Source organism: Ammospiza nelsoni, chromosome 1 (genome assembly GCF_027579445.1).
Source record: "Ammospiza nelsoni isolate bAmmNel1 chromosome 1, bAmmNel1.pri, whole genome shotgun sequence".
Lineage (NCBI taxonomy): Eukaryota > Metazoa > Chordata > Aves > Passeriformes > Passerellidae > Ammospiza > Ammospiza nelsoni.
In genome coordinates, this window is record NC_080633.1 from 94,532,375 (window position 1) to 94,557,321 (window position 24,947).

General features: G+C 36.5%; 1 protein-coding gene across 1 annotated transcript in view; it reads right to left on the minus strand.

The window, feature by feature from the left end:
• Positions 1–1,280: 1,280 nt before the first annotated feature.
• The window catches only part of ZNF236 (zinc finger protein 236), a 74,033-nt gene continuing 50,366 nt past the window's right edge, over positions 1,281–24,947 (minus strand). The window contains exons 23-33 of the mRNA XM_059479782.1: positions 20,964–21,329; positions 18,858–19,003; positions 17,421–17,664; positions 16,534–16,713; positions 15,860–16,012; positions 15,039–15,229; positions 13,255–13,386; positions 11,838–12,035; positions 6,150–6,279; positions 3,467–3,643; positions 1,281–3,031 (exon numbers count right to left, since the gene is read on the minus strand). Of these exons, the coding sequence (XP_059335765.1) occupies positions 2,904–3,031; positions 3,467–3,643; positions 6,150–6,279; positions 11,838–12,035; positions 13,255–13,386; positions 15,039–15,229; positions 15,860–16,012; positions 16,534–16,713; positions 17,421–17,664; positions 18,858–19,003; positions 20,964–21,329 (2,045 nt within the window). The 3' untranslated portion in view covers positions 1,281–2,903. The remainder of the gene's footprint in view (positions 3,032–3,466; positions 3,644–6,149; positions 6,280–11,837; positions 12,036–13,254; positions 13,387–15,038; positions 15,230–15,859; positions 16,013–16,533; positions 16,714–17,420; positions 17,665–18,857; positions 19,004–20,963; positions 21,330–24,947) is intronic.

Consider the following 24,947-nt stretch of genomic DNA (forward strand, 5'->3'; position numbering starts at 1 on the left):
AGTAACAGAATTTAACCAAAGCCTCTTCCTTGCCTTCATCACTCTTCTTTCCCCTCAGTCATCTTTGCCAGAGGGTTGAAGTGGCTTTTTGGATTTACTTCCTCTAGAGGAATAGGTACAGTACTTGAAAGCATTGCTTTACCAATATGAAAAGAGATTAAAACTTAGCCTGAAATTTATTAGTTACACACTAGTTTTGATGAAAACCAGCAGTTTAAATGGCCATTTGATTTGTAAGCAAAGAATTTTTCCTGAAACAAGAATGTACAGGCAATACCAGGAGTGTGTAATTTAATGTTCTGAAGGAATGGACATAAGCCAAAAGAAACTGTGAGCAGACATGAGCCCAAAACCCCAAGGCTAGCACAAGCCTACTGCTGCATTAAACCAGAAAGAACAAGGGCTGTCCACTTACCCACTATGCAATGTGACACATCAAGCACTCCTGAGAACAAGACCTCTTCTGCTTCCTTACATAATGCATCTGCTTTAACACAGCTTTTGAAAATATCAGCATACTGGTTACAGTGTCTGCGTTTGCTCTGAACATCAACACATACACTGCTCTGAAAAACTCCAACTCAATTCTACCAAGGCTATAAAAACCTCTGTTAAGACACTTTTAAGTTCACAGATGAAGAGGATGCAGGGAAGCAAATAATATACAATGTTAAAAAGAAATTTTTTAAAAGTCTATTACTGTAGCTGACAGGATTTCCAAGTGCTGGAAGAGTAGCAAACTGAATTCAGGAAAAATGTCAGCTGACTCCGTAACTCACACTGTTCAGTTAACACTTCCAAGGCTTGCTGAAGACTCACTGCCTCTAACCAAGGCATAACACTTTGAGAAGTGACCCTTTAAAAATGCCATCTTTTTACCCATGAGATCAACTTTTAGGTTCTGTGTACCAAGTATCACACACTCATTAAATGGTCTGGGTTGCAAGGGACCTTAAAGATCACCTAGTTCCAAGCCCTCTGTGCATTCATACAGTATTCCCTGAAATAACAGTGAAAAAATTTCATACGTGGAACAGGCAATACAGCACATTTTGCTCTATTATTACAGATAAACAGTGTGCTATGCCATGAGGCCAGACAACTGTAAAATAGAATGTCTTTCTTTAACAGCTGAAACATTCACAGGCTGCCTGGAAGGGAAGGCACTGATGGAAGGACTTTATTCTTCACACCTAATATTCAAACATGCACTTCTGTAAACAGTTTTTCCAATCTCCTAGAATCCAGAATCATATGCTTAAAAAATACACAAAACAGAATTTGGAAAAAAGTAATATTATTTAGCATGTTTTTCAATTAAATATTCCACATAACAAAAGTGTTATTTTCATGTCACCAACTATATTACTTATATACATATGCTGAACAGTTAACAAAAGAATTAAGAGATGTCCTATCAAAACCAACAGCGATTTCTTGCTTCAGCAATCTGAAATAACTAGTTTGTATCACAGACAGAGTATAGACAATATTTACAGATAAGAGCTTTTTGGATCTGAGAACAATTATCTTTTAGAAGGAAAATTAAAGTCTGGGTCTGTATTATAGTACAACATATCCACCACTGATCTAGAAGTACTTGTGGCAACCAAACAGATGAACTCCTTGAAACTGGGATTAATATTTACAAAATATACTGATCAGCCACACAGAGGCTCGTAGACTTTAAATATATATATATATATACATATATAAGCACACATATATATATCTATATATATGTAACATATAAATAAAATTCAAAAGAACAAGGCAAAAATAAGAAAACAGCTTCTGTCTTTGGAATGTCTAAAAGACAACTATGCTTTTACTCCAGTGTTTCTCTGCTATGAATATACTGAACAAGTGGCACCTTTGAAAGCAATACTCAGTCAGCTAGGTAGTTTTGCTAAAACAATGACTTTAACAACAAATAAATGCAACATATTTCCAAAATCCACAAAGAAAATAATAAGGAATTTACAGATTCAAAATTATAACTGTTTACACCACTGGGGAACATTGTATAGTAGAGGTGACTTAGTGTGCACCTAATTTTCTCACTGCTAACCAAAATGGTACTTGTTTACCTCCCAGATTTAGTATATGGCTGTTTTCCACAGACACTGAGAAATGTACCTGCTGACCCAGTACAGCAAACAACAACAGAGGTTTTTACTGGAACCCTTTTCCATTTGGATTCTTATTAAGTAATTATTGCCAAGTCAAAAACCTCAAGACTTTTACTGTAAAAACTAACATCTACCTGCCTCTGTGGTTGGAATGAAAATGAACATGCTCCCTCTCAAGGGTTTACCTCAAGAAAAGCCATGAGCTCGCAGTATTTTCTTTTTTTCAACAAATTCTCAAAATGTACTAAAAAAGAAAGCTTTCAAAAGAAATGCAGCCTTTTCCTGTGCCTTGTAAGAAAAAAAAAAAAAAAGGCAAAACTCCACTGTTTTATACTGCATGCATCATCAACTGCAACACTTTGTTTCCAATCTCAATTATTTCTTAAAACACATTAAAAAAAAAGTTGACTGACAGTTTCATGATTTTCCTGTGAAGCTATTCTTCATCATCATTAAAAATGGGAATAATCCTATTCTGATATAAAGTTCCAGTTTATTTTTAAATAGATATACTGGCTGTGAATTCAAAGATGAAACTGTATACATTATTACCTGAGTTCATTGATTCACAGACAACTTAGCACAGATTAAATGAAGTTTTCCCAATATTCTTCTACAAGCTTAAAAAAAAGAATTCATCTTTTAGGTATCTTTTGTAAATAATTAAAAAAACTATAATATATTATTCTATTGTTAGTATCTTCAATGCTTGAAGCTTTAACTGTAAAGTTCGAGTCCCAGAAATATTTTTTCTTTTCAAATTTCAAGGTGTTATCGAAAAACATTGCCTATACTTTGCCATTCATTTGAAGATTCTTGTACCACTTCTTCTAAATTCAGAGTACGACTGATGTCTTCCCCTTCTTGTTCTTGGTGACTTGCAGGCTCTTGTACAGGACCTACCAAGGTACAAGAGAAAAGGCAATTGAGTGTCATTTGACATATGGTGTAAGAAAAAGGCAAATATAGCACTTGGGAATAAAGGAACCATGATGGGAACAGTATTATACAATTACTTCAGATACTGTCAATTCATTAGATGGTCTTGGAAAATTTTTTTTAAAAATCCAATACAATATACTGCTTTCCTGGAATAATTTTTCAACTCTGTATTTCTGTACACAGAGCTCCACATCAAAAACAAGGAACCATAAAAAGTAACAAATAGCTGTTTCAGCCTGATTTTTGGGTTGGATGTGCAACTATTGCCTCATCAACTGTGGTCCTGGGCTATCAGTGCTTGATTCCTCAATAACTTAAGGGAAGTGCTCTGTGCTCTCCTAACAAAACACATGAAGTCCTGTCCTCAGCAGTACTACCACCATGCTACGTACCAGTGTAACCATGAGCCCGTTTCATATGCAGTTTCATATTGCTTTTCTGTGTGAATCCCATTGCACAGTAGTCACATTTATAAGGTCTCTCTCCTGTGTGCCTTTTCATGTGGACTTTAAGAGCGCTCTTCTGGTTAAATGCCTTTTCACACAGTGTACACTGAAATGGCCGTTCCCCTTTATAAGAAAGAAAAACATACTTCATAATTTTTCCATTTAAGATTGGAATACAGTTTGAAATTCTGTAAAAATTATCAAGATGATCTAGAAATAAAATAGACATCATCATTTTCCTTGAGACTTTCTCCAAACAGGGCTATAGCTCCACATTGTCAGTAAAAATCTCAAATTAAATGTCAGAATAGTTACATAAGTACTAAATCACTGATATAATCCTTCCTATCCAATTTATAACCTAGGTAAGTTATTTAACAGAGCTACCAAAAAAAAAATCAATTTACTAATTTGACTTTTCTGTACTCAAGGAAACCATCACCTATTAAGGACTTCTAAAAGCACTTTCTAAGATACTCTTGCTATTAGTTAGCACAATAAAGCACAAGAAGAAGTAAAAACATTTTTCCAAATTCTTTCTTACAGGACAAATATATCTCTCCATTATGTTAGTGTTCCCATCTGCGTGCCAAATCCAACTTCAGAAGGTCCTTTAAAGCACAGATATTTTCCTTCTATTTTTGTTAACAACTTCTTCTTTAGTTTGAAGAGAAATCTAGGCTTATTGAAATTGTTTTGATTCCATTTTTTAAATTCAGTGAAAGTGAGCAGCCTTTTTGGTGTAATGGATTACTACACAGTTTTCGGTAGAACTGGAAGCAAGTGCTTCCCTCTGATTTCAACATTTCAGCAAACCACTCTTCACTGATAAATCCTAAATAGCAAGATATCTAGAGCTATTCAGAGAAAGAATGTATTTTCCTTCTGATCATTGATTCAGTAGATATTACCCATTAGAAATGGTTAGAAATGTTTAGTCAAGATAGAAATCACAAAAACTTTCTCACAGACAAGGACAGTATCTTTATGGAAATAAGTCAGTTTAGGTTTAGATTAACCTTTCCTAGCATAATTTATGTAAATGCACCCATCTAAACACTTCTGTGCAGCACGTAAACAGAATTTTCACTCTTTTGGTCTCCAGTGATTTCCAAAGGAAAATTACCTTTTGAAAGAATTACAATCCTATAGATTGACCTACTATTGCCTGACATGGTTGAAACACAAAAATAAATATGAATTTAGCAAGGTCTGTTACAGTCTAGCACATGAGCCTCCTAGTACAAGAAACCCAAAAATATCTAAGGATTTCCTGAGTGAATTACAAGTCATTCCAAAACAGAAAGAACTCATCCTATGATGGTGAAGATTTATGAGAAACAGATCAATAAAGGGAGTCTGCTCTGTTCTCAGTCTCCCTGAAATGCTCTGTGCCTATTACAGTGGGGCAGCAGCATGAAATTAACTAAGCACGGAAAATGACAACTGGTAATTTTTCCTGCTTCCTGCACATTCTGTGGAACCCTTAAACTAGGAGACAATAACTTTTTCAAGAGTCTGTGTTATTTAAGTCAGTTTTGCAAAAATCAAATTACTGAGGGTATTTTAATTTCCTTGGATTTTAACTCCTGCTTCTCTTTTCCTAGCCACAGTAGAACCAGAATGTTCTTTCTAATGCAATAACCAAAAAGCAGCTTGATGCTGGGAAAAGAGAAAGATCTGGTTGACTCATTCTAAGACAGAGTTTTACCCTTTTGAGGGAATCTTCTTATTCTACAGCACATCCAGCCAAATTCATTGGTGCTGTCCAGCTTATTAGCAACACAGGTAACTTTCCCCTGTCCTGTTTACATTTAGCAGCCAAGACTGCTATTTATTGGCAGCAGTGGTAGGGAAAAGAAAGAACTTGTTTCAGAGAACTGATTGCTGTATTTAGAACTCATGCTCTGAAGACGAATGTTTGTCAGGCACAGAAGGTGACAGGGAGGGCAGCTGGGCTATCATCCTATGTACAGCCTTCAACTTAAAGTAAGGCAGAAGTTGCAACCTGAAAAGCATTTCACTTACATCACAGAAAATGAGTGCTCCCTAAGAGAAGTCAGAATAGACTTTTTATAGATTAACTTTTGAAGGAAATAATACAAGTGGAATATGTGGAAAAGAACACAACAAATTAAAAGCACTGGCATTAGAAACAGATGACCTGTGCATGAAGCTCAGTGACAATGAAGCACTGCACACAGCAGTCTACATTAGCAGTCAAACCTATCTCTTGTTTAACATCACTGAGCACACTCCTCATTTGCACTTTCTTCTGTATGATTGAGGATGATCATAACCAGTGTTTTTAAATCACTTCAAACAATACTTTAAAATATGATTTATCTCTTTCAAAGGCTGAAAAACCTTTAGACACAAGTTCATGCACTCACATTATCACTGCAGTACTGCCAGTCACAAAATAAAGACCAGCTTAGTACACACGAGTTTCAAGTTTGCTGTTCCTCCTTTCAATTGCCATACATTTGAAGAAAGAAATTTACTTGGTTTTTTAAGCTTAACTTGACATTTAAATGCAGTTAGCTGAAAGCATAAGCAAGGGCTCCAAACATAACACCCAGACATTGCTAAGAAAACCTCTCAAGATAAAAACAATTTCTGGTGTCACCTGTGTGGATGCGACTGTGTCTCTCCAGCTGACTTGGCTTAGCGAAAGCTTTTTCACAAGTATCACACTTAAACACTCTAGGCTTCTGGGAACTCAGTGAAGGTCCACCCTGATGGGTTTGCATGTGCTCCTAAGCCAGCATAGGGAAAAAAAATAAATTTCAGACCCTTTAAAAACACTTCAGTACTTAACATAAAAATATATTGACACCTTGAAGACAAAAGCAGAGGATCTTAGTCATCAGCAGACAAGCTGGAAGAAAATGGAAGCCTGCACTGTTTTTTTTCTTTTAAATTAGAGATTATTTTTGTGTATCAACTCTCTCTAACCATCAGTCTTCACACTTCTGAAAAACTCCATAAGTAACTGTATGTCTTTCTTTTTTTGGCATATATTAGTCCCTTTACTAATTATCTGAAGCAAAATAAAATACAGAAAACCAAACCAGAGTTCTTTAAATGCTCTGTGCATCTACAAAGAGGTATTTTGACTACTGTGCACTGTAAACTAACGTAGGATTTTCCCCCCTCTCCTCTACAGCATCCATCTCCCTCCTTGTCTGATATGTGGGCATTCCTCAGCACCTGAATTGGTAACACTGTCAAACTGCACAGGCCTCAAAGAGGCAACTATCACAACATACACGCACACAGCTGCACAATGGCAAGATGCAAACAGAACCACTTCACAATGGACTCTTAACTGAAAAAAACACCAGAAACTTAAATCACTCAGGTTCTTAATGGTAAGATAGCAGGATGTTCTATCTTCATGAAAAAGCATCAATAACAGTTCTAATTTCAGTGTTTTTAATACACTGATGCTAGTCCCAGATGTTTTTCAAACTTAGAAGAGTATTTATGTTATCTATTAATTTTTTCATTTTTCATTATTATTTTTTCATTTTCATTATTAGTACCAAGTTAAAATTCGAATTACAAAAGAAAAGAAATAAAAATATATATAACTAAAAAATCTAATCAAGAACTGTCTGTGAAACAGTACTGCAAATACTTGTCCACTTTCTAAAATGTGTGTTGATATTCTTTTCTAGTCTATTTGATTACAGACTAAACTATTAATTAGTCTTTACTATACCTAAACAATAAGCCTTCTTGATGTCTATGAAGTCCTATTCCTCACTCCACGAACTGAAGCAAACTGTGTCTGCAGAGTTTGTTTACACTGGAAAATCAGCGAGACAGTTACATGGATGAATATTATTAACACAGTACTTATAATAATAGAGTATTATAGGGAAATAATATAAGGTCTTCTGAGAAAAATTAGGTATCTTAAAACCCCTGCTTAGGTGGAAATAAACAAAATCTTTAGGTTTTATCTTGTTCATAACCCCCTCAAGCATTGAAATGGTGGAAGCATACTATAACCTACTTCAAAAAAATTATCTGAAACCAGTTGCTTCTTTCTTTCACCATAAAACCAAAACAAAAAACCAAACCTCCAAATCCCAATGACTCCCACCCCATCTTCTACTTCAATGCAAACAACATATCCAGATAGCCCTGTAAAACTTTCTGCCAACTTTCTCTGAAGAAACAGTTTGTGATGCAATTCTGTTCCACTGATCTGTGCACCTCTCATACTTTTCCTGTAAAATAAATATTCTTTTGAAAATAGTTCATGAAAATGCAACATTCATGAAGTGCAATCATCTCTTTATCTACATAGTTAGTATTTCACTGATTTTGTGATATTTTACAACATTATTTGTGCAATTCTTATATTCTTCAGAGAGCAATTATCTTGGGGTAGCAAACAAGCATTATCTTATAAAAAAAATAAGACCAGGAAACCTTCTTTGAAATGGCTCATTGCATTAGTATGCCACTCTTATACCCCATCACTCCTGAAACATTAATTGTAACCACCTCTCAAAGTGTGGCAATAAAAAGTTTGTTTCATTCCATTGTTTTAATAAGATGATAAGGCCTTTTTCCTTTTAACTTGGAATCATGTCTGTGCCTTATTTACTATCAACAGTCAACTTCCAGATACTTCCAATACATATTCATATAAAACTGGACAGTTTAGTCACTGTGCATGTCGGAAGGTTCTCTGCTCTGAAGCTGTAAAACAGGACAGTAACCCACATCAGAAGGGGAGTCTGAGTCACTTAACTGAAAAGCCTTAACACTGGGGGTGGGGGGTGGAGGTGTTTGTACATGATCTCTAAAGAGCATTTTCTTGTTTATAATTATGAAAATGCTGGTACTAACATCTTTGGAAAAAACACCTACTGTTAAGTACTAGGATCTAAACACTGATAACCTTACCTCTTACTGGATTTTTCTGAAAAACCTGAAGTTTGGTAGTGCCCTTAATGTTTCTGGTGATCTCCAGAATTCCACCAGTATAAAATGAAGACCACAAGTAACAGATGGCTGATCTCTTCCCAAAATCCTAAGCCAAACCCCAACATTTATCTTTGAATTTGCTGTTAAAGTCCGCTCACAACTGAAGCTGCTATTAACACCTTGATAAAGAGTCTGATGACGGGTGGAATTTGTTTTAGTACCTGATGGTCCAGTGGTAAATGAAATTGTCCTTTAAGACCTTTAAGATCAAAGCCAACCATTAACCAGCATTGACAAGTCTACCACTAAACTATGCCTGCTAAGACAGTGTCCATAGTGCCACATCTACCCATCTTCTAAATACCTTCAGAGTTGGTGACTCAACAACTTCCCTTTACATGCTGTGCCTGACAAGCCTTTCAATGAAGAAATTTTCCCTGATATCCAATCTAAATCTCTCCTAACATAACTGAGGTAATGTCCTATTGCTCATTATCCAGTAAAGGCCAACCTCCACCTGGCTAAAACTTTCCTTCAGGAAGTTGCAGAGAGTGTTAAGTTACCCCCGGGCTCCTTTCCTCCAGGCTAAACATCCCCAGCTTCCCTCAACTGCTCCTCCTAAGAGTTGTGCTCCATACCTTTAATCAGCTCTGCTGCCTTTCTCTGGACACACTCCAGAACCCCGATGTCCTTCATGAACTGAGAGCTTAAAACTGAACACGGGATTTATTTTGCCAACACAAAGTAAAGAGGGACAGCCACTGTCCTGCTCCTACTGGGAGCCATTGGTCTCCTTGGCCACCTGGGCACACTCTGGCTCTTGCTCAGCCACTGTCACTCAGCACTCCCAGTCATTTCCACCAGCAGCTTTCCACCCACTCTGCCCCCCAGCCTGTAGTGCTGCCTGGGGTTTTTCATGACCCAGGAGCAGGACCCAACACTTGGCCTTGTTGGACCTCACAAAATGGCCCCAACCCATTGATCCAGCCTGTCCAGATCCCTCTGCAGAGCCTTCCTGCCTTCCAGCAGATCAACACTCCTGGTCAGCTCAGTGTTGTCTGCAAAATGACTGAAAGTGCACTCGATCCTCTTGTCCAGATCATTGATAAAGATATTAAACAGAACCAGCCCCAGTACTGAGCCCTGGAGAACACCACTTGTGACCAGCCATCAGCTGGATGTAACTCCATTCACCACCGCTCTGAGCCCGGACATATAGCCAAGTTTTTCCCAGCAAACATTGAGCCTGTCCAAGCCATGGAGCCGAGTTTCTCCAGAAGAATGCTGTGGGAAGCAGTGTCAAAGGCTTTCCTGAAGTCCAGGTAGACAACATCCACAGCCTTTCCCTCCTCCATGAGCAAGTCACTTTGTCACAGAAAATCATGTTACTCAAGCAGGCCCTGCTTTTCATAAACCCTCACTGATTGTGCTTGATCTCCTGGCTGTCCTGCATGTGCCACATAGTGGCACACAAGATGAGATGCTCCATAACCTTTCCTGGCACTGAGATCAGGTTGAAAGGCCTGTAGTTTCCTAGATCCTATTTCCAGCCCTGGTAGAGGGGCATCACAGGTGCTAAGATCCAGTCAACTGGGACCTCCCTGGTTAGCCAGCACTGCTCATCGTAAAAGTGGTTTGGCAAGCTCTTCTGACAGGCCCCTTGGTACCCTTGGGTGGATTCCACCCAGTGCTACAGACAAACTGTGCATGTTGAAGTGGTGTGGCAGGTCACTGACCATTTCCCTTACCTCCACTGAGATGACTACAGTGCTGCACGCACCAGCACCGGGACATTTCAAACGTGTCCTCAGCACACTGGGGTGGAGCTTGAAGGGCCTTGCTGGCACATGAACCCTCAAACACTGGTGTGCTGCCCTCAAGCTTATCTCCATCAAGTCTGGTTTTATCCCTTCCTCCCTACAAACCTAGTTTAGATGATTTCTCTCAACGAGCCCTGCTAACTCCTCCGAGAAGATCTTTGCCCCCTTTGAGACAAGTGTAGCCCATCTGCAGCAGGCTTGTTGCGTAGATAAATCCATGGTCAAAAACCCCTAAATTCTGCTGGTGATGCCAGTCTCAGAGACAGCTACTGATCTGCCAGCTCTTCCTACACCACACCCTGCAGCTGGAAGGACAGAGGAGAAGATTACTTGTGCTACTGATCCCTTAACAAGTTGTCCCAAGGCCCTGTAGTCTCTTGCGACTGCCCCTGAACTTCTTATTGCAACTTCAATCGCTGCCTTCCTGAAAAATCAGTTACGGATAATAATCCAAGGGACATACTAGGGTAAGAAGTTATCTTGTCATATCTTTAAGATGGGCCCAGTTTTAAGAAAACAAACTGAAGAGAGACTGATTTTTGGAGTTTGTTATCATTACTTAAGGAAAACAAGTATCAAGACTCCTTTGGGTTTTTTTTTCCTGGAAAATTTCTTCTAACTCAGAGGTTAAGAGCTTCACAACAATACATTTTATGATAGTTTTCAATAGTCTAGTTGACAGACTTGATCACTCCAAGAGGGTGAACTTCACAAAGAGAGTATATTTCATTAAAATATTATATCAAAGTGAAATGAAATCTATTGAAGAGGTGTCCTAAAAGATAATATGAATATAAATAAATATAAATACATTGCCTTTGGCTCCAAAAATTTCTTGCTATAAATTCTGGGAAGCTGGCAAGATTCTGGGCAACTTGTATGTTTACTCCTTTCTTAAAGCTCTTCAAATTACTTCCTTTAAGTATCTCTCAGAGGTAAGATACTGGCCTGAACAAAGCACTTGTCTAGTACAACCCAATATTCCTAACAAGAACATTCTATAATACAGTTAAGAACTTAGATACATCACTTATTTTTTAAAAAGACTAGGACGTACTAGGTTGTTCATAATCTAGAGAAAACAGAGAAAATATCACTAGACAACAGCAATAATATAAAGACATTTTAAAATAAATGCTCCCTCTATCACTTGTACTCACATGACAGAGCATCTACAAATGAAATGGTAAGACTCTAAAGCAGGTAACTTCCTGAGATAGCAAAAGATTATCTGGAAATCAGGATTAGCATTGATGATATTCATATACAAATAAAATAAGTGAAATCTTTTCCTGACACTACTACTTGCATGACAGGCATTAACATTTTCATTCTGTAGTCAACATATGCATTAAAATCCTCTCCATGCTCCAGAAGAGAGTTCTATATCTGTGCATACATTATCACTTAGACTCCCTCTCTCAGATGCACACCTCTCACACTGTAAAGGGAAAGCAAAGACAAAGGGCTAATAGGTACCTTTTGTTAATATCACAGAAAGTCCAAAACAAAAGGAGTTTAGATAACTATCAACTGTTATTACCAAATACCTTGAGATGTGTTGCCCTCTTAAAGGCCTTATTGCAGATCTGGCAAACGTGTATTCGCTCCTTGCCATGAACCTCTTTGCAGTGGTGTGTCAGCATGGTGACGGAATAAAAGGTTTGGCTACACTCAAAACATTGGTGCCCACGAGTTTCTTTTTCTCCTTGACTGCTTTTACTCACATTAGAGGAAACTTCTGTCACCTGTAACAATTTACAAATACACTATCAGGTAATTTCATAAGCACATCCACGTTGGTTTATTTTTTAAAATCTACCTCAATGTGACAAATTTTTGGAGAGCATCTGCAAGCAATTTAGAAGACACAAAAGAAGTCAGTTATATGTAAATATGAACTTCTGTTTCATTGCTCTAAAGAATGACACGTGTATTTTAAGAAAACAACATTAATAACCATGATAAAATTGACTTAACACATCATAAATAGAATGTGTGTGTGTATATCCATATTTTTCTACATTCAGTTTTATGCTCCCGAACAATGCAGATGATACTCAATCTGTCACCAAATAAAATTCAAAGCCAAAAGCATTCTGGACAGGAAAAAAGGTATCTCTGATTCTGCAGAGGAGAATATTTTCTATTTGTTTAACTTCTTTATTGGGGATTCTATTTTCATAAGGAAGTAAAGGTCTACCTCCAGAAGTACTGAAACACAATGCAAAATTGATAGACTTGGATGGTGGTGTGCTGCAGTACTACTTTAATTAGTGAGAACTGCCTGGAAAAACTACTTTCTTCAGATAATTTAATACCAAATTCAACTTTATACATACAGAAGAATCCTAAATACAGTAACATAGAAAGCAACAAATCAAGTCACAGTCTGCCCCTCTCATTTCTCCTATTTTAGAGCTTGTCCTACCAGGCTGGTTGAAAACATTAATTCTGCCTTCAAGAAAAGAAGTCTGAACCACTTTTTCTAATACCAGAACTGTATTACTTATGTAAGAGTTTCTATTGTGATCAAAGGCATAAGATGTTGCAAAGACTTTATGTTGCACCATCACTGAAACGACTTGGATTCAGAAAGAGAATGGAAAAACTATACCAATAGGTACTACTTTTCCCCCATAGCTCCAAAATTTATCTATTTCTATTTTCTAAATAGCCACTTGGAAATTTTTGGAGCAGTCTGTGTTGAGCACATGATTATGCGATCTGTAGAAAGAAACATATTATTAATTACATTTCTTTCTTGTGTGCATGTATATACATATAAGTGTTTTTTAATTCAAAACTTAAAATAGTATCTGCATAACTAGAAAGTTAGAGAGAACCTCTTCCCAAAACTCTTGTTTGGGAATGACATCAGGCTTATAATTCAAGATAAAAGACATTGTTCCAGTATTTTGATTGAAGTCCTTTACCACAAAAGATACAGAAATGTATAGTATCTACCTGATATGTTATTTCATCAGAGTTTGCAGGTGCTGAATGGGGTGTATGGCTCACCAGTATTACTTGCTGTGATCCTGATGCACTTTGGCTAGCAAGACTGGAATCTGTGAGTATAGCAGGGAACTGCTGACCCTGTCAAAGAGGAGAGTACAAAAAAAATAAAGTAACTATATTTAAAAAGCTGCATTTAAACAGCTGACTGGAGTAGCATAAGTTTTCACACCTAAACAGTACCTTTTCCTTTAGAAAGAAACATTTCAGAACCCTATTTGAACAAATGCACCTGTTTTCCTTCCTTTTCTCCTTTACATTTATATCTAACCATTTAAGGGTAACAACAGCTGGAAGTCTGTAAGACTAGATTCAGTTCTGATCAATTTTTACCAGCCTTGCATGAAATGCTGAATGCTTTAGCCTTCAATTGTCCTTCTTTAAGTCCTGTATTCTGCTCTCCTGTGTGGCCTTCCTGCAGTATCTTTATTCAAACCTCTTGATTAAGCATACTTCCAAACCCCATGAAATCATGATACAAAATCACTACTTAGGATATAGGATTACTAAGATCTAACTACTTCTATTTCTACTTTTTTCTACTTCTATTTCTATTACTACTTTTAATGACTTCAATTTCCCCAGGAAACACAGTTCTTTTACATACTACCTATCTATTCACCACGATTTCTTGCAACATAAACTGTGTTTGCACAGCTATTATTATTCTTCAATGTTTCAATTTTATTTATGCTTGCCTTAACTGTAGACATGGGATCTTATTCACAAACAACATTGCCAAATGTTACCACTGAAATTATTACAAAGCCTGAAATGAAACCATGTTCTGCTTTGTTATTCTGTGATACCAGAAATCACATCATAAAAACATATGATAAGAAAAACATATCATAAGAATTATTTAAGAAATCTTTTCTTCCCTTCCCTGGAGAAAAACTGCAGAAGAAAGCATATAACTTTGCTTCACCAGTTTTAATCACAGCACACGCAAGATAAATAGTATTTAATTTGTATACATTTACACACTAACTCAGGTCAAAAATCAATCTAAACCTAGTTAAGCCAAGAAAATAGAAGAAACAGCTCAAGTTTTCAGATGTAGAATCTACACTGAAATGTCAACCACACATTGAAAACCTTTTCACTTTGTAGTCTTTTGACACTGTTTTTTATCTCCCCACTCTGTAGATTCTATTTGCCAAATGTGTTTTTGGCTCATGATGACACCACAAAATTCTTAAGTTAAGCTATAAATGAAACTAATAGTAAGGTTACTAGAGATGACAGTCCATACAGCACCATTTTTATAAAATTTCTTATAATGCCACCTGTTATTAAAGATACCCAATTAAATTCTGTTCTGTTACTTGCTGTGAAAAGAACTGTCACAACTGCTGTTCAATTCTCCCATTCACAAGTAGGAAAAGAAAAATTTACCAAATGAAATAATATATTAGGAGTACTAAGTTGTATTACTGAATAGTGATAATAAAGTCTTTGTTCTAACACCAAAAACTGATGTCAAACCATGTTTGAAACAGTAGAATCTGTTAATTTAAAAAAACAAAAACCTTGTAAAATCTATCGGCATTTCTGTTCCAACAGTTCATGTTTCTAGATGCCAAACTCACACAGTTGGCAGGGAGAAGGAAAATTAACTAAGATATCAAATATTATGTATTTACAGGACAAAATTATTTTCTATGCAATAGAAATTATGTTCTGTAAGACAGAAACACAAATTTATCTGCCAGTTCAGAAAAGCATCTTACCTGCGAAGTGATATTAAGCGTAACTGCATCAAGACCACCTGACAACATTCCCTGAGTGTCAGCAAGAGTCAAAGTGACACTTCCATCTCCTCCAACTCCTGATGAAGACATTACCAAATTCTGTGCAGAAACTGCAGACTGAGATATGGGTGTTGCTGGAGGAAGGTTTGTTCCCCCTGTTGTATTAAGTTCTGGAACATACGCAAAATGTTAAAAAAAAAAAATCTGTTACATACATAAACACTAATCTACAAATTTAGTTTAAGTGAACCTAGTAATTTCTGTTTCCCATTGCTGGGATTTTCTATTGTGGAATCAACAAAATCAGTTAAACTGCTAGACAAGAACCCAAAGTTGTCAGTCAGATGATAAAATTAGAAAAATTACATTTAAGTATAGCTTTATGAACACAGTATTGCACTCACAGTTGGTCACGTGCATATACAAACATATAGGTAGAAATTCATAAACATACTTAAAAACTCAAAATTTGAGTATTAGAGCAAATTGCGTATTTTAGCACTTCTGCAGTGAAGGCACCAGATATTGTCATCCTCCAGTTTAGAGATACAGTTTCTCAGTACTCCTGTAACTGCCTGAAAGTACTAATTTAAAGACATGTCTTCTTGTTTTCATTTTTCTACTATTGTGTGGAATAAAGTTAATTTAAACTGACATAACAATTTAAAGCTTGTGAGAAAACAAACACACAAAACACTCAAAGTTCCTGAATCATGACATGCAAGATTGTTCCATTAATTCCAGTATTTACTTTTTAAACAAAGTATTATTTTCAATTAGAAAAAATGTTGTATGCATACCTGGAGCATTTAGTGAAGGGCCCTGAGAAAGAAGCTGGTCATTGCTTATAGTTAATGTAGCACCTGTAGTCTGACTGCTGATGGCTGGTGCTGTCAGCCTTAGGCCAGTGTTCAGATCAGTGCTTCCAGAATTATGCTGAATAAGATCTTGGCCTGAAAAGAAATAAGTCTTACTGTAACTAGAATCGTCTCAGCATTATTCTGCTACTGTTCTTGCAACAGATCATAAAATAGTAAAAGTAGAAAATACAACCAAAACACATAATTAACTTCCATGCAGATTCTTATGCACCGGTTTGGCAAGTTTTTAATACAGATGTGATTATGCAAATCCAGATACTAACACGTACAGAAACATCTGAGATTAGTAATATTTAGACAAATATGGATCTTACTTCTCTAGATTCAAAGCACCAACTTGATCAATCTATAAAAATCCAGCTGTTAACTGAGATTATGAATAAAACAGTGGGCCAATCTAAAGTGTTCTCAAGGCACACGAGTTTGGGTTTCACATGTGGATTTGGGGAGTATCTTTTAAAGCTGATGAATATAAGGAAAATATGCCATGTGAAAACTGTGGACTGTGAAAATCCTTGTATGCTACTGTATAGGTACTTTATAAAATAGAGATCTATTTTATGGTATCATTAAAGATTTTTAAAAACACAAACCAGATATTGTAAGAGTGATTTCTTGAGGACTTCCTGATGAGGTCGCAGTAGTAGAACCCGAAGCATGAGCTAGAACTTGAGTCAAACTGGAATTATTTATGGTCAACATTATCTCATGTTGTCCATTTGTAGATGACACCATACCCTGTGAAGTCATGACTTGAGTAATGTCTTGTGCACCTAAATTAAAGAGGTAGAACCAAAAAAAATCCATTAATGTCCTTTGGTAGAATTTTTGACAGAACTTTTTAGAGCAATTTATACATTAGTTTCTCAGATGCTATAATTGATGCAGCCAAGGGGAGATGCTAGAACTTGCACTAGAAAGTAAAAACTCTTTCCACATCCTATTTATTCTTCTACAGTTAAGATTTTTCAGAATGAAGATTTTTGTATTTTGCTCAAAGCTATGGAAGTTCTTAAGTATTTTCTATATTTTTCTATTTTATAGAATCATAGAACGGCCTGGGTTGGAAGGGACCCTAAAGATTACATGGTTTCAACTCCCCTGTCATGGGCAGGGATGAATTCCACTACACCAACCTGCTCAAAACCTCATTCAATCTGGCCTTGAACACTTCGAGGGATGGGGCATCTACAGCTTCTATGGGCAACCTGTTCCAGTGCCTCACTACCTTCACAGTAAAAAATTTCTTCCTAATAGCTAATCTAAACCTACTCTCTAATTCACCTTCTGAAAAAAATCATATTAAGAAAGGGTAACGCAAAGCTGTAAAATTTGCTGAAGATACTCAAGCAAGAACTGCAAGTTTATTTTATTAAAATGAGAGTGGGGAGAGGCAGGGGTAGACATTTTCTCACTGTGAGTAATACCCTAAGTAAAATTAAAAAATTGAACACACAATAAAACCACTGACAGTGCTTACCATTAGCGCTGGTTGTCAGCACAGACTCCTGCTCAGACAGGGACCCTATTGTCATGCTAGCAGATGATGTTACTGTGGGCTGCAAAGACAAGCCTGATATGGGCTGAATAACCACGTTAGCTGGCACTGCATTTTCTGTTGCCTGGAGGGAGGGATTCTGTGGAGCCATGGCGGGGTCTCCAGTCAGCTGCTGAGTAAGTAAACTACTCTGCTGTAATGTCTGCTGTAGGATACTCGGATCGATCTGAAAAACAAGTTTTCAGCAATCAATCTGAAGTTAACAAACTGGGTTAAATGAATATTCTTAACCTAAGTCCAGAATACATATTTACTGCATAGAGATTATATACAGTACTGAAAATTTTTAATTAACAATTTAAAATCTAAATTTAGTTTTTATGTGTCTATATCTAGCCAGTCTCTAAAGTGACTATGTAACCAATCTATTCAGATTCACTTTCCCTCTCTTCCTTCAGCAAAATGTTTGGGAAATCATGATCAGTTACATATCAGCATGCCTAGCCCCAGGTAAACACACTGCTGGTATTCTGTACTGTCCTATTAGTGCATGTAGTGCTTATCACAGTCTCCAAGCCTTTGAAAGTGAAAAAGTATGGAGCAGAGGGAAGACTGATACCAGAAATTATTTAATTTTTCAGCTCCCAGGGGTCATTAAGGTCTCATTTTACAAGCCAACAACTGTTCTCTATACTTAAAGATAAGACATTTTCCTCTTCAGAGATATTTTGCAGTTGAGAAAAACAAAATGAAAATGTCCCCATTTTATGCTAAGAACTCCTTGAACAGAGGGACTATGAGCAACTCAATGCAACTCTGCAGATGTCCCTTCCCTGACCTTGGGGTTGTACCTGGTGACCTCCAGAGGGCTCCTCCAACAACAATAATTCTGTCAACTGATCAAACACAACCACGTTCAAGAAAATCATTGTTTCACACATCTCAAGAATTTTTAAATACAATAATCTCACCTCTTTCTGTCATTCTTTTTATCAGCTCAGTGGGAATTTAAATTGTGAATTCAATCATTAAAAGCTTTTGAAGTAACACAGTGTCTTATGCTTAGAAAAGAACACTCCGTGCAATAATTTGGGTTTGTTTTGGGGGTGGGTGGGAGTCAAAGTACTTTTGAAGTTTAAAGACAAAATGCAATTAAAAGAATAAAACCACATATTTTAAAGCAGTCTGTCAAAATCCCTGAGAGGTAAAAAATCCTGAAAAAAATGAAAGAAACCAAATCAGAAACATACCCCATTGTGCAGTTATTTTTAAAGTCTTCTAACATTGTACAAGTGATACAGTATGTTACTAGCTCACTCAACTCAAGAACTCTTCCAGAATTATGTAGGCTCCTGCAATTTTCTTCAGCCCTCAAAGTGACTCTACAGAATTAAAAGCAAGGGGCAGTGAGCAACTTACCTGTAACGTTATGTTGTTAATACCAGTGGCATCTATTCCAGAAATCTGAACATTTTGTCCAACCAGATTAGCAGCAAGTTGTAGCTGTATTCCTTCAAGAGTGGCCAAGCTACCATCTGTCAAGGACACAGTTAAGTCACCTCCAGCTACCAAAGAAAACAGTTATATTGTAATGTTTTTATTTACTATTACTGACTACCTCTTTCAGTGTGCTTATTTTTATAAATTAAATCAATATAAAAGCTACACACACACACACATTTATTTATGACAAGAAAGATAATTTGAAGTGTATAATTTGATTGTAAAGTAATTTGACTACCTGTTATAAAGCTTCATAAATTCCATGTGATTTAAGGATTGCTATTTAGGCACTAGCTAGTGGCTTACAAAACAAGAATCCCTCCAGAGTGGCATTAGAAATCTGGAAAAATTTGGTTTAGATTTCCTTGGAGAGTGTACTGCACCTAAACAAAGCAGCACACACATAGGGTTTTACATTCTGACTCTGAACATACACAAGAAAGTTACTGCACAGCACAGACATGGTTCAGTATCAAACTGTCAAAGTTCATCCTCTGTATTTACATGGATGAATATAAAGGTGCATTAGCAATTGAAATCCAAAAGTCTTTAGACCTTGGAAAGGTTCTAATCTCAAAAGTTGAATAGGCCATCTCTACAAAAGTCTTGAGGGAATATATGGAAAAAGTCATCTTGTGTTTGATGTATCTTCTTTTCCAAAAACCCTGAGTGTGATCAACCTCGGAGAGTGTTGGCTGATGATTCAAAAACATCTATCCTTTCCTCTTCAGAATTCTTTAGTATAATAAATCTGGTTTACAATGCACCCAAAAAATACCTGCTCTGGCCAAACCCACATAACTAGTCTGAATTTAAGAAGGTCTCATTTTAGGACATCTGAACAAGCTGAACACGCCACCTCAATATGCTCAAAAATCCAAGCCAGTGATTTCTCATCACAACTTTATCACTCACTGTACCTGTCAAATAACATCAGTATCTTCTGAACATCAACAATTTATTCATTTTGGACAACAGTTTAGATCAAATCAGATAAGCTGGAATGGCTACAGTTAAATATGAGGCTGATATAATACTCTGAATATGTGGGCATACCTGCTAAATCATAGACATGGACCGAAAAAAATGCCAAAGCACATAAAATCAAAGTCTCACTTTCAGAAATTACAGACAGTCTAAGACCCACAATCTAAGTAGTACAAATGTACTAGACTACCAAGGCATGTCTCTGGACACCTTAACACTATTCTGCTTTTAAAATCGTCCCTGTCCCAAGTTTACCTGAGCACTTACACAAACATTGGGTCAGTGAGCACCTACACAAAAAATACCTGAAAAAAATTTAGAAATTAGCAAGGATCATTCTCAAAAGGTCACTTTCTTGCAACATGAAGCATGTTGGGTATTCTGTGCCAGCTGGTCAAAGAATGGCCTGTGGCACATTTAATGTGCTAACGCAGCTTTAGTCACTGTCAATTGGTGAGACCTCCTATCTTAGGAACTCAATTATCTAACATACATACCTACACTACTAGCTTTTTGTATTGTTAAAGAGTTTTCTTGCTTTCTGTTGAGGTTGGGGTCTTTTGGTTGGTTTTCTTTTGGTGTGGGTGTTTTTTTTTTATTTTGGAGAAATAACTACACATGTATCACAGAGGATGCGCACTTAAAAGATATTCTTCATTATTCACATAAATAAGTAGTGTAGACAGAGTAACTGTTTTACTTCTTTTCTTTTTAAATAAAACCAATAAAGTATTACCACAAAGAATACAAGTACTCCAGCTATTTGTTATCTGCATTTTCTTCCACTCTGCAGTGCAATACTACAGGAGAACTGAAGAGACTTCTAAGTGAACTGTATATATTTTTTTTTCACTCTTAAATAGGTAAATTTCTATTCATGTCACCACTGCACATCAAACCATGAATTCAGTAAAACTCTTAGCTGTTTGGCAAGCAGTGTTTGGTAAAACTTTCCAAACTCTAATAGAAAGCAAAATTCAAAACTTGATCACCACACCAGCACCTCCACCCCCATCCCATCCCATCCATTTTTACCTGACACTGAAGCAGGCAGGATAGCCTGGCCCACAAGTCCTTGTTGAAGTAAATTTTGATCAAACTGACTCGTCAAAACAGAGTTATTCATGATGAAAACATTAGGGTCTGTTGAGGATGAATTAAGAAGACTGACTGGTTGTAATGCCTCAGTTGAAGTCCGGGCAACAGGCTTCCTAACTTTCTTTGCATCTGGTTTATAATGACACTGTATGTGGGTTTTTCTGCGCCCTGACGTACGAAACCGCAAATCACAGTGTGGGCACTTGAAGGGCTTTGCTCCCGTATGCAGGCGCATGTGGACTTTCAGACTGCCTTTTGTAGAGAAAGAGTTACTGCACACGTGACAACAGAAGAGCTTCTGGCCTAGAAAAGTTTCAAAACCAGAAAGATAAGTGATTAAACCCCTAAAAAGATTGAGAGGACTAAATCATTCATTTAACAAACCCTGGAATAGATTCTAAACTAATTTGAACATAATAAATTAGAAGTAATTGTACTTTGTCATTTGACTGCTTTTCAGATGAATTAAGGTTCTCAGTGAAGAGTATATTAACTTTTTCCTTTTACTAAAACCCTATATGCTTTCAAAGCTTTTATGCAGAATCTTATTTGGTAACCTTCATCCCTCTGTCATTCTCCTCATCTCATCTTCCTGACTAATCCAGTTGTTTCAACTACACAGACCATAAACTGGAGAATTAAAAGTTTCATCTTGACCTCTTCACCATTTGGCTCCTACTTAATTAGCCACTCACATACTTTTTAATTCCAGCAGCTTTATTCTTTTGTTTCAATGCTGCCCTAACTAACCAGAATTAATGGATTACAAGTAAGAAATTACTAAAATTAAGTGAGATAACATTCTAAAACAACACATCAACCCCACAAAGTAATCCAGAAGTACAGAAATCTGGTCTATACATACACAGACCTCTTTGTCTCTCCTTTCGGAGTGCATAACATCTGAAAAATATCCTTGGTCTCAAATGGAATTTTTAATGTACTACAAATAAAAGCAAATTACAGAGTTTATTCCTAGAACCATATGCACAGCTATACAATTCACAAAAAGCATAATGTAACTATCTGGCAGAAAACATGCCACTGCAGCTGAAAACCCACTATAACTCCCCAAATTCCCAGGCCTTCCAGCACAATATTGCTTCCTAGCTAAACAAGGAAAGAAACCAATGCATTTGGTAAAGAAATCACAAGAGCAATGTGTGCCTCTAAGTCCTGCTATTAAATCCTAGTTTTCATTTACACAGAAGAATCTCTCATCCATTTCCTGAACTACAACTCAACCTACTTCAAATTACAAAACCCTGGCGCACTGTTGTCACTTAGTGTTAAACAAAACTAAGTAAACCTCTGACAATATTTTGTTTCAAAAAATGGAGAAGAAAGAGCCCAATAACATGAACCAGTGAAACAATAGGAATCTGGGCTGCAGCAAAGTCATCCACCACATTCACAGTGCCACAAAGGAAGCCACCCAGCAATCTTTTCCCACTAAATAAAAAATCCCCACCCATTGGGAGAAAGGGAGGTGGAAAAATAAGAGAGAGAGATAGATAGAGAGAGAGAGAAGAAAACAAACAAAAAACAAAAAGGCAGGAAAGAACAAACAGAACATCTGAAGTCCTGTTATTCAAATATGCAATGAGATTGTGAGCTGACTCCTGGGCCTTTTGTGTAAATGTTAGGAATCTGAAAGAAAAAAGAAAGATGATTGAACTGTGTTCAGTAGTTTAGTAGTCTCGAGTTAAAGTCCACAAGGGAAACTTGGAGGGAAGATGATCACAAATTCAGATGAGAAGTCATCAAGGAATGGTGAACACTAAATTGGCCCTGCTTCCAAATACAGCAAAAAATTAAATGTGTTTTATGCCACTGACACACCACACTACTGGCTACACAACTAACAAGTTAACAAGAGCTGTTATCTGGAACAATATATCTGAAAGAACTGTAATCAGGAAACTGGAAAAGCAATGAAGACAGAAATGCAATAGTGTGTGACCTCAGTTATCCCACTTCATGCTACACCAGGATGCAGGAGCTAACTCCTCAGACAAAGAACCATATACCTCTCTGAGAAACTTCCCGTCTTCCAGTAAAGCACCAGACTAATTCTCTGGATCAATGCTGGTTACAGACGGTATCAGGTAGGTTCCTATTCAGGCAACTTTCATTTACAGGTGAGGAATAGAGTAGCTTTTCAAACAGAACTATTTTTAGGGGAGTTACAGCTATTAGTACTGTAATTTTTTTTATTATTCATTTAAATAAATTATGTACCTCTCAATATAAAACCAATGAACTAGCAAGTGTAGGTATTGCCCACAGATGAAGACAGCATTCCAGAAAACAATCTAGGCTCAAATGCAGAAAACTGCACATTAGCTAAACTTCATCCAGCACAAGCTGGCCCAAGTATAAAAAACATGGAAAAAAACTTCCATAAGATAAAATGAATTACAATAGGGAAAAGGATGTGGCTTTTGCAGTGAAACATCTCACAAATCTGTGAGTGCTCCTTGAAGAAGATCAGATTTCCAGTGTATCTGGATTTTTGGAATTTTACGCTGGTTTTATATGTGAAAAGATCTTAATAAAAATGCTGTCACAGGATGAAAGGAAAGAGTCCTTCCATGAACTAAAGAAAACCAGTTCTAAGACTGAACACAAATGGCTTACATGGACAATTTTCAAAAGGCTGTAAGTCAGCAGAAGAGCTCTTAAGCACAAGCAAGGACTCAAACCATCAGAATTGTACTATATGTATTATGAAAGAGAGAATGAATAGCAGGTTGGGAAAGTCTGTTTAAGGATGTTAAAATAAAAATTTACAAAGCTCCATTATATATTGTCAAAACGTCTTTACAACCACAAAGAGTTAAAAAATTAAGAAGAGAAAACAATTAATTTCTCCAACAAAAATCTAGTGGGCTTATGAACAAAATTAGCAAGACAGCAAACTGAAAATGAAACTTGAATCCAGAATACTTACTACTACTGACTGTACCGAAGGCCATTCCTTTTACCCAGTTTTTCTGCATTCAGAAAACAACTGGATAAAACTAATGTAAAATATTTTATTAAAGCTAGCAAGGGAAGGGATGCAATCTCTTATTCAGAGTCCCACAATTTATAAACTGCTTGAACCACGAGGTAACATGACACAATCCCTGCTTTGTTCCTTTCATTATCCTTACTATCTGCTACTGTCTGTCCTGACCTACACAATTTCATGTAACATAAGTACTATTTCTTACTAAACAATAGTAGAAAGTACATATACAGTAAAATGAAAAGGGAGCTTCCATGAGCAAAATAATGCATTACAGAATTAAAAACTTTCTATCTTGTTTTTTATTATTTTTGAAAAAATATCATAATGAAACTTAACAAAACTGAAGACAGCTTTAGAAATTAATTAGTTCACAACTGAGTTTATTACAGAAGTTCAATGCTAAGAAGAAAACAAGTATGAAAGACTGGAGAAGGCTTTTTTTACTTAGCACAAAATTGTAGTTGAAAAATACTACTATTAAAATCAGACCTCTCTCAGGAATACAAAAAAATCAACCCTTAAAAATCGTAATATTACAAATATTTAGGTTTACATTCAACTTGCAAGATTCAAACAGCTGAATGCTCAAAATTTTGGTACTCTTATTTTCCAGTTTATGTAGCAGTGCAAACATTAATGTTTATAGGGTTTTTTTTACCTCTAAATTATGTAAGATTGCCTCAACTCTACCATCTTACTCAGGAAAATCATTTATCATTGAAATGCTGCAGAAGATCTGACATGAACATATTCAGGACACTTACATACACAGTTTTTAGCATGAGCTAACACTGTGCTTTAGAAGCCTACAGAAGACTGTAATAACATGGTTTATTCAGAATGCTCTGATGTGATTCATTTGATGGTGTCACAAGTATGAAATTTCCCCTAGCATTGCCATCCAC